General features: G+C 38.9%; 1 protein-coding gene across 1 annotated transcript; it reads left to right on the top strand.

Annotated features, from left to right (window-relative positions):
* Nucleotides 1-7: 7 nt before the first annotated feature.
* On the top strand, nucleotides 8-10,151 carry LYAR (Ly1 antibody reactive). Its single transcript, XM_039551214.1, has 9 exons — nucleotides 8-68; nucleotides 908-1,073; nucleotides 1,369-1,483; nucleotides 3,412-3,519; nucleotides 4,919-5,002; nucleotides 6,871-7,207; nucleotides 7,475-7,573; nucleotides 8,466-8,551; nucleotides 8,865-10,151. The coding sequence occupies exons 2-9, from the start codon at nucleotides 952-954 to the stop codon at nucleotides 8,997-8,999; spliced, it is 1,086 nt and encodes a 361-aa protein (XP_039407148.1). The 5' UTR covers nucleotides 8-68; nucleotides 908-951; the 3' UTR covers nucleotides 9,000-10,151.
* The last annotated feature ends 454 nt before the right edge of the window (nucleotides 10,152-10,605 follow it).

Raw genomic sequence — 10,605 nt, 5'->3', positions numbered from 1 at the left:
GAGGGACCGAGGGGCGGGTGCGGCGCGTCCCGCGCGGGCGGCTGCGGGAGGCGGCGGCGGCCGTGGAGGTGCGTGGGAGCGGGGGCCGGGGCCGGGGCCGGGGCCGGGGCCGGGATCGGGAATCGGGATCGGGATCGGGATCGGGATCGGATCGGGATCGGAGTCAGGGTCAGGGTCAGGCGCCACGGCACGGCACGGCACGGCACGGCACGGCACGGCACGGCACGGCAGCAGCCAGCTGCCGCCCAGGAGCGCGGGTGGCGGCCACGCCGCGACTTCCCGCCCGGTGTGTCCGGCCAGCCCCCAGCGCTGCCGCTCGGCTGGGGCCCGGCCGAGACGGGTCCTGCAGCTGCGGGGAGCGGGACGGTGCGGCGAGGTCCCGCGGGGGAAGGGAGGGGGACCGGGAAACGCCCGCTTGCGAGGTGTATCGGCGTGGGGCGCGGTACGGGGGTCACTGATTCCGGGGTTGGGGTGGCGGGTGCGGGGCTTACTGGCTCCCCAGTTTGGGCAGCAGGTACGGAGGTTACCGGTTCCCCCAGTTTGAGTGATGGGTATGGGGGCTACTGGTTCCGGGGTTGGGGTGGCGGGTGCGGGCTTGCCGGTCCCCCAGCTGGGGCAGCAGGTATACGGAGGTTACTGGTTCCCCAGTCCGGGTGATGGGTACGGGGGTTACCGGTTCCTGGGTTGGGGGTTACTGGTTCCCTGTTGGGCTGGCGGGTACAGGCGTTGCTGGTTCCCGGGGTACTGATTTCCCCTCAGGGAGGGCCTCAGGCGAAACGAGCTCTTGCACGTGCAGCATCGGGCTGCTCGCCGTATCTGTCAGTGGGCGCGCAGGTGCGTTTCTCTTCGGCGCTCCAAGTGTTTCTTTCAAGCTGTAAATTAAGATTTCCTTCTTGTATTCCTACAGTTGCGCTTCTGTGGGAAGGAAGTGGCTCCTGAACACTCGCCAGCATGGTAGTTTTCACATGCAATGCGTGTGGAGAAGCTGTGAAGAAAGCACAGGTTGAAAAGCATGTGAACATCTGCAGAAACTGTCAGTGCCTGTCTTGCATGGATTGTGGCAAGGATTTCTGGTAGGTAAAGGATGGGAAGTAGCCTTGCTCACTCTGCAGGGTTTGTCACAAATACAAGAGATGCAAGCCAGAAATTTTCACTGAAGGCTGTAGCATGACAGAAATGTGTGTGGTCTTACAAGCATGTACTTTAAGCACATCAGATTTTACTCATTTAAGCGTTGGCAAGAATAAGTTTTAAATGATCCATTCATTTTAATAATTTATTACTTCAGTTTGTTGATTAGTTAAGTGTTGCATGGTTTGAAGACTGAAGCATTTCAGTGACCTGTGGTTAAAAATCTCTTATATTCAGGGGTGATGACTATAAAGAACATGTGAAGTGTGTAAGTGAAGACCAGAAATATGGTGGAAAAGGCTTTGAAGCCAAAACTAACAAAGGAGATGCTAAACAGCAGGAGTGGATTCAGGTACAGTTTGTAACTATTGTCTGTAATCATCAGAGACAAAAAAGAGGCTATACTGGCTCAAACCAGAGGTCTATTTTTACCAATATCCCCAGCTGTCTTCTGGCATTTCCTTGGTAGGTCTGTGTTTATCCTGGTAAGAAATGTGTCTTTTTTTTTGAATCTGTCTCTTACTGGTTTGATTTAGTGTAATGTTCCCAGCTGCATACAAAGAGACATTGGTAGTTGTCCATCCTTTTCATGCCATATATGCTTTTATAGACCTCTCTGTCAGGTATCCCTCCCCATCTCATAGTCTTTGTGCAAGGCTCAAAAATCCTACCCTGCTTAGCTGTTCTTCATATGTAAGTTATACCTTTGGTCCTTTAAAGTCTTCCCACTTCTACTGTTATGCTTGTGAAATGCTGTTCAAGATATGAGTGAACCATAGATTTACCATGTGTCATAACTATGTTTTCTGTGTCCTTTATTCCTTTCTAACCTTTTTGTCAGTTAATCTACTTTTGGGTGGTTTATTTGGTTGTTTTTCACTGCTGTTGATCATGGTGCTGGCATTATCATGGAATTGGCTATTTTAACCCTGAGATCTTGTATCTAAACTCCAACGGTCAACCTAAAGTCTGCCATTTTAGATGTGAAATTAGGATTGCTTTTCCTTTTCTTCTTGCTTTACATGAATTTGTGTTGAATGTATTTCACCTTTTTATTACGTAGTCACTCATTTTCTTAAGATCTTTCTGGAATCTTCATAGTCCTCATCCTGAATAGCTTCGTAACATCAGGGAAATTTTCTGTCCTCTTGTCATATATTTTGTAAATATGTTGAACAGGAAATGCTCCAGCATGGATAGAAATATCTCCTACCCTTTCTGTCTTACACAAGAACCTACCCTCTTATGGCTGTCTTTCAAAGGTTTTTGGAAGGACCTCAAACACATCTCTAAAACCCATTAGTAATAAGTTAGATCCATTATGTATGGATTTGTTGATTTCTATCTTGTGTAGAACACATCCTAACAAGGTGCTAAGCTACATGTATACTTGAAGCATATGATTAATACCATTAACGTCAGAGATGAGTGCTGTTGTTGAGATTGAACGTTGTTTGAGGACATTGGTAAAGGCAGTATGATGTGAGTGCTTTTGCTTATGAACATTGGTAGCCTGCCTCAATAGTAAGTAATTCCTACATAGAAAGGTGGGGATTATTACCAGACACCCTTTTCTGATAGTCTTAACAAATTCACCAAGCCTTTCAGTCATCAGATTTTCAGAAGTACAAAGAAGGGTCTCCAGTGTCCAGTGGCTACCCTCTTCAAATACTGAGAAGCTCAGAGACTTTTTCCCCCCACAAACAGCAGTGCCATGAGGGACTGCCGTGAGACCCTGGTGTAATCTTTCTTCTCTCATGCTGACACCCACTGCACAGGAATATCCAGAGCTGTCTTACAGGTATTAATGCTTGTTGAAGCTGGCATTGCTGCCAGAAGAAATGCATGTCAGCTGTGGCATCAAAATAAGCCTGATTTCTAATAATTAACTCCAGAAATTTGCCAAAACCAAGCAGCTGCTTTTCTTAATGCAGGTATTTTTCATGCTGCAAGAATCCCTTCTATGACACAGTTACTTTAGTTTGTAACTTGTTCATGAGAAAGCACTGGTGAGCAGTCCTGCTTGCCTCTGCTTACTACATAGGTAGAATTGCTTATATCGATGATTTTGACACATCTAACGAGCTATGATAGAACCAAAGATCAGTGTTTTTCTCATGTTTTTTGAATGCTTCCTATGAGTAGGAACACATCGTGGACACATACCAGCTGTGGGTGCTGGGTGATTTCTGCCCATTGTGTTTCAGACATGCACACCTTACATGTACCATTTCATCCTTATGCTGCTTTGCTGATTTAATTCTGTTTTTCTTCATTCAGAAAATTCATGAAGTAATGAAGAAGCCCAACATAACCCCTAAAGTGCGGAACATCCTGGAGCAAATGCGTGCCTTTGATAACATTCCAAGAAAAAAAGTAAAGTTTCAGGTATGTTTTAACAGAGATTTGCAGTGAGCATAAAACCAGACTTTTCTAGGGAATGCCACTCTATTTTAACAAAGGTGGGACAAATTGCTTATTTGAGTGTTTGTGTAGATTCTGTAATAACTGAATTTCAAATAGGCAGTGGTTGTAAAATACATTTATTTGCTTAAAAGGACTCTTGGTGTACCACTTGAATTAGGTATTAAACCAGAGACTTACCGTTTAAGCTCAATCTCCATATGTAGGTTTGTTCTGTTTTTAATACCTTTCTTTTTTGACTGTTTGCTATTCCTATTTAATGTCCAAATTCTTAGACATACTTTTAAAGATTTCTTATTTCTTTGGCTTTGTTTTTTCCTGTGGAAGGCAAGATGCTGTTTTGAAAGTTTTCCTGTTACTCAGTATTCTGACAGAATCTCCCACTCTGCATGCTTCACTAAACTAAATTATGAATGTGGAGAATTTACTGTGTGTAAAGAATTTCATTAAAAGTAAAGAATTACTCACAAACTGGCCTTTTTTTCCCCCTCTCTGTTCTGTGCCTCAGATTGTGAGGCTGAGAGAAGATCGTGCTTGCTTCCAAAGCACTCAAATAGAACTTGGTAGAGCTGTTGTGAAATTGCTGCTAGCAAGCTGAAGGTTAGAATATATCCCTACAGAATTAATGTTCTGAGCAGGAAAAATGGTATTTTCAAGAAGCTTCTCTTTTTGATAAGATACACTGCAGTGGAAGATCAAAAGTTTTTGCAGTTAATTGTTCCAATTTATTAATGCACCTTTCCTGGGGTTTTCATAGCAATGCAAAAACCTTTACATTACATTTAACATTGAATTCCACATTTCTAAAAGTTGATCTGTTGCAGATAGTGTGAACAGTGTAATCTATGGCTTTATTTTCATTTTCACCAGGAACACCTGCAATAACCCAAACAACTTTCAAATGTTTGCATTGAGATATTTGCTTAATTTTTACTTTCCTGTAATAAACTAAGGTATCCATCTAGGAGCATGACCATATGTCCAGTACACAAATAAATAAGATCAGATCATTAATGTTTTAACTCATGGGAACAGTCAGAAGGTTTGGTAGGAGGTTTAACATAACCAGTTTTATTTAAACACTTGAGGATTATCTTTTGTATACATTTACCACTTGGGGATGGCTGTTGGTGAGGCAATTGAGATATATGGTGTAGCCTCCTAACAGTATCTAGACATAATGTGCAACAATTTAGCAAGGAGGCTTGAGAGATTCATAGGAGTAACCTCTAACCAGATCTTAGTCAAAAGCAATGATTAGATTCTTAAATGAAAAACAAAAACCAAGAACCAAATATATGGTAATGAAGAAAGAAAATCAGAGGTACGTGTTTTCAGTTACTGTTTTTTTTTCCATGGGCAGAATTGGATCAAGAACAGTTTGAGAATTCATGACAGCGCTTTGCAAGATCAGGTGTGGGATGTTTTCTCAGAAGCAACCAGAAACGTAAGTTTAACTGGAGGTACATCATCATAGAATGGGAACACACTCCAAAATGTTGGAAGGAAAACCTTTCAGACTCCTCTTGTAGGTGTTAGTAGAAACATTGTCTGCCATAGTTCCAATGGATTATGTTACAATGTGGTATTTCTTGACTAAATTGCTTATTTGTGGAACACAAAAGTCATGCTGAAGTAGTTGTTCGTACTGGGTAGGTTGTGATGGAAAACTTGGACATGGTGACATGATTATGCCATGAAAATCAGAAGGCTAATTTATGCTACTAGTGCATAAAGAAAGGAAAATACACTACCTTTATCTTTAATTCCAGTCTTATAGTGCACACTAAGAATAAAATATCTTTCAGAGCATTATTCGCCTCAAATTTATGTGTATTGGAGTGGGAAATTAACAGCACATAGTTCACCTAGTTTATTAGTGGGGAGAGGGATCCTCCAGTTTGTGGTGCAAGTTCCTTCCATTTCTTTGTGCGAATTGTGGACTCACTCTGACCTTTCTGTCCGTGGCTAATTATTTGCTATGTCATTACTAGCTTATTGTGTTTTGGTAGGGTGTTGTTTTGTTTGTTTGTTTGCAGCTATTGCTGCTACTCGAAAGCTGTTAGAGAAGCTTATTTCTCAGTTGATGTAAAGATGCTCTCCCCCCTTTCCCCCACATTCTTCTGAGGAAGAGTGGAGGCATAGCTCTGGCGTTAATCTCCTGTTGATTATGCTTCATGTTTCTAATTTGATGATTCCAGTTAAACTTATTTGCAGTTTTTCTGAGGAATCCAAATTTAAGAGCCAGGAAAGAAAGAAACACATTTACTAAGGATTAGGAACATAACATAAACTCTTTTTTGCTGGAGCATTAATACTGAGTTGATACAACTTCTCTGAAGTCATAAGCAGTTCTCTCTTGACTTAAACTAATTTTTAAGAAAGTCTTCAATCTGAAAACCTTTTATTTAAACACAAATTTAAACAATTACACTGTCCATACAGCAGAGCATAAAAGTAAAATATGTAACACAGCTTTCTTTCTTCAGTGATTTCAATTCACCTTTAAGAATTCTCAGATCTTAAGATACGATTTGTTAAATGCACCTTGAAGTGTATACACTCAATGGAAATTCTTAAGTAGAATTCAAATTTAATTGAAGTAACTCTAAAAACATGCTGGTGCTAAATTGCTTGTATAAAGATCTGTTCTCTTTCTAAATAGCTTCACTAACATTTCAGTAATTGTATTCCACTTGTAATTATTAAAATTAAAGTTTTAATTGAACATTAAATTTTTCATTAATATATTAATTATTCGACAAGAAAATCATTATAAGCCCAGGTACCTTAAAAGAAAACCAAATATGTTGAGAAAAGGACAATTAAAACAACCAGGGGTGCCTTTCTTAGCATCATGCAATAATGGTTTGTTGTCCCAGACACATCCAAGACAGGGAAGTGGAGGGCAAAAGAGATTATTATTCAGGGGCTGTGTATTTGGGAATAAGTTCTGCATCTTGCTTTATAATGTGCTGTAGTTTTGTTTGTGTAAATAAAGAGTTGTCACTTTCTTAACTACATGTAGCAAATAATTTAAAACACAATAGACACTTCAACTAGAAATTATATATGTTGTAAGATAACATTTCTTCTGTGGTGTTAATTAACATTTAGTCTGTTAAGTTAAAAGAAGAGTCAGGCACACTATTTTATGAGTGCTACTTCTCAGGTAACCGGTGACATCACATGTGAGCAACTTAATTGATTTCAGGATATCAGTGTTCTGAACAGTTACCAATGATCTAGTAGAGGAAAGTTGCAATGTCAAAAAACCACATGTAAAAACTGTAATAATCTTTCTTTCAACAAAAGATTTCAAATGAAAAAGAACAAGACAAACCACAGCAGAAGGAAGAGCATCAGTCTGCAGAAACTGGGGAAAAAACAATGGCAGAAGAAAATGGAATTACAGATGAAAAAACAGAGAGAAAAAAGAGTAAGAGAGAACGAAAAGAGGAGAGACAAAAGAACAAAAAGAAGGAGAAGAAAGATCTGAAATTAGAAAACCAGGCAGAAGTAAAAAAGAATAAAAAGTCCAAAAAAGGAAAGGAGAGCGTGGAGGATGAATTTGAAGTAAATGGAAATGACAATCACAGTGAAACAGAAGAAGAAACAAATGTAAAGAAACGCAAACATAAACATGTAGAAGGTATCCACCATACAACTTATATTCTTGTTTGTTTTGAAGATGCTTTTTCTCAATTCCAAAGCTCAATAAACTACCTAAGTAGAATTTTAAAGTAGTGCATTATATATACAAATTAGATTATTTTTAACAGTGATTGGACATTTCTTTTATAAAATCTGAACCACTTTGCAAATATAAGCTCATGTTATAAGAACAAAAACTTTAAGTCATGTCAGTACTTCTAGTTTTAAATCTTTTTTGTGTATGTTTATCCAATTCCATCTCTAGAGGAACCTCATACCAAAACAAAGAGAATGAAAACTGAAAGCATTTCAGAAGACATGGAAACAGAAAACATCAATGACAATGAAGAAAATGTGGGAACAGGTAGAGGTATTTTTAAAGGGACAATTTAGGTAGTTACAAAACTATTCTGCAAAAGACCTAAGCAGGATATAAATACAGTGCTTCTGCAGCAAGCCTTGAAATAAACTGTGCCTCAGTGTGCATAAATGTGTGTATATTCAGTATACACATCTGTTCCAGAGTAAGTATCCTGTGCTACACTTAACACCTGATAACGAATTACTTCTCTCATTTGTTGTTTCTGCTGTGCTGGCAGCCTTTGGCTATGCTTGGTTCCAGTGGACACTGAGATTTTGCCACAGTGGGTCTCTTCCCTGCTGCCATGCACATTAGCCAGCACAGCCAAAAGGGTAACAACTCATAGACCTCTTGGTATCTCTCATATCCCCAGTTGTGCTCCATGAATCATAAATCGGACTTCAGATGTGTTGGACCTTAGTTTCTGCTTAGATAAACCTACTCTGCCTATCACCTGACACACTGACTGTACAATGCCTGTGTTTGAACACAAAGATTGTTTATTTGGAAACCACCAATTAATGACCTCTGAAGGTGGTATGGTCTAAATTTGACTGCCTGTGCCTTAAGTGTGAGGAGACAGGGTCGTAACTGTTCCTGCATTATTTAGGAGTTTCTGCTTGATAGCTGAAGTGCAGAAGTTAAGTAAAAACAATTCTGACCCCTGTTGTTCAAGTACTGTGTTGACTCTTCGTCTCTATTCCATTATATATTCAGGAACAGCTGATGACTTTATGCTTAAGACACCTTCCTGTTGTAGGGTCAGTAAGGTAACAAGTGTTGTGGTAGCCAAACTGATTCCAAAATTAGGAGTTCGAAGGCTGGTTAGTAGTAGAGAATTCGACACAGAATATCTACTTTTACTAATGATGTTGTACACCTAATTATTTTGTAGGTAAATTCAACTGGAAGGGAACCATCAAAGCTATTCTGAAACAGGCTCCAGACAATGAAATTTCAATTAAAAAACTAAGAAAAAAGGTACTGTACAACATGGCTTTTTTAATCTCCTTTGGTCTTGTGAATTAATTTGTGTAATGCTGCAGTTCAGAAAATTCTGGCTTGCATAAACAAAGTTTGACATTTTTTAACGGAATATCAATTAACAGAATGTCAGCTGAAGGACAGATTCTTTATTGCTTACTGAGTTACACGAGAAATTCAGTGCTAGTTCTGCAAAGGAACAATAGCTCAACAGCTTCCATGCCACTTTTAATACAGTAACATAAATGTATTATTGCTTACAGTGGAATTATCTTCACGAACTAAAAACCATTTTTCTGTCTTTGTGCAGGTGATAGCTCAATATTATGCAGTAGCTGGTGAATGTCACAAAACAGAAGAGGAGATCCTAGTCACATTCAATAAGAAAGTGAATAACAATCCCAAATTTAGAGTTCTGAAGGACAAAGTGAAACTTGTGAAATAAACAGTTTGCATACTTTTCATAGCTGTTGCATTTTAATCTTGCAGACAGAGTCAAACTCTTCTGTCAGCTGTACAGATACTATGCATTGGTCTCAATTTAAATTGTGTATGTGAAAGCAGAATTTAATTTTTAATACTGGATTCCTCCCCTTTTTCTAGACTTATCACAGAACATTTTCAGATATTTTATTTTTTGATTTTATGGAAAATGTATATTTTTTGGTACAAGTTTTAAGAGGCATTGAAAATAATTGCTGTCCTACGGTATTAAAATTCTTCCAGTAATATAATTTATAGGCATGAATATTTTTCAGGACCTGGGTTGTGTGGCTTTTGGCAGAAACTATTTTAAGAGCAAACAGGATTTTCATATTCAAAAACCCACTGTGGAATGAATGTTTTGTTACACTAAAATTCAAAATGCTATGACTGATGACTTTACACACTGTGGATAGTGTGTGCAGCCTTTAATAAACTGTTGATTCTGTGTTATAAAATGCAGCATTAAAGTGTCAGATTTGTGTATGCAGTATTGCACATTCAGTGGAAATCTAAAGACTGAGTTACCTGTATATGCATTGCTACTGAAAGTCTTGATTAGTAATGCAACTGACTTCAATAGAAGTGGTTACATGGACTAAAAATTGACTGATGAAATAGATTACTTTAAAATACAACCTTAAATATAATGAATCTTGTCACTTTACAATTGCATAATAAATCCACAAATTATACATAATTTGAAGAGGCTGTTGTGTTGCAGTCGCCACAACAATTTAGCTAGGCCAGAAATGTTACAGGTATGTGAGAGAAAGAGCTGCCTGGGGGAAGTTACTTGAAGCTTTATAGGTTTTTGCTTATGTGCAAAATTACTTCCATGTAGGAAGTTTCCTATTATGACATAGTCTGTTAAAAACAGCGTTATAAAGCAGTTGGTGGTATGATGTTTTTAAAAATTGCTTAGTGATTTCAAGCAGATACACTTATATAAAACTCCACAGTAAAAATATCTGAATTTATAGAAATACTGAATATATTAAAAGTGTAAATATTAAAAAATTAACTGTGATACATTAGGTCCAGTTTTTCAGAGTATGTTTGTCTTACCATAAAAGTTGCAAGAAAAGCACCTAATAAATTTAAGATCTCTTCAGTGAGTGTTTGTTGTTTGTTAAAGCTATGCAACAGGTTTTTTTATTCAGTCTAACAGGTAACCAGATTATTGGCTCCTGTCATTGTAGAGTTCTGGTGTCTTATGCTCAGGGTTTACTGCAGTGATCACTGAATGAAGCAAAGCAGCAGGCTAAATGTTCAAACACCATGGATCAGTTGAAAGCTGAAAATAAGGAATATCGAATCAACAGTATGCAGATGAGCTATCAGAGTAGGATTTGACAGAGTAATTTTTTTTCCTGCTTTAACTGTTACAATTCTTAAAGGTTCAAGCTGTGTACTCCCCTGTGCACTGCTGTGGTTGGGTTAGTGGTGCCTGTGTGGAGTAGTAAACATATTGTAAATTATTCTTCCCCTTTCTGTGTAAAGGGTAAAGCAGCACCAGCTGATGTTCAGTTTTTTCCCTCATGACTTGGCAGACGTGAATCAAAGGC

The sequence above is a fragment of the Corvus cornix genome, chromosome 4, assembly GCF_000738735.6.
Source record: "Corvus cornix cornix isolate S_Up_H32 chromosome 4, ASM73873v5, whole genome shotgun sequence".
Taxonomy (NCBI): domain Eukaryota; kingdom Metazoa; phylum Chordata; class Aves; order Passeriformes; family Corvidae; genus Corvus; species Corvus cornix.
The sequence above is the reverse complement of the archived record's forward strand: the minus strand, read 5'-3'. Positions and strand labels throughout refer to the sequence as shown.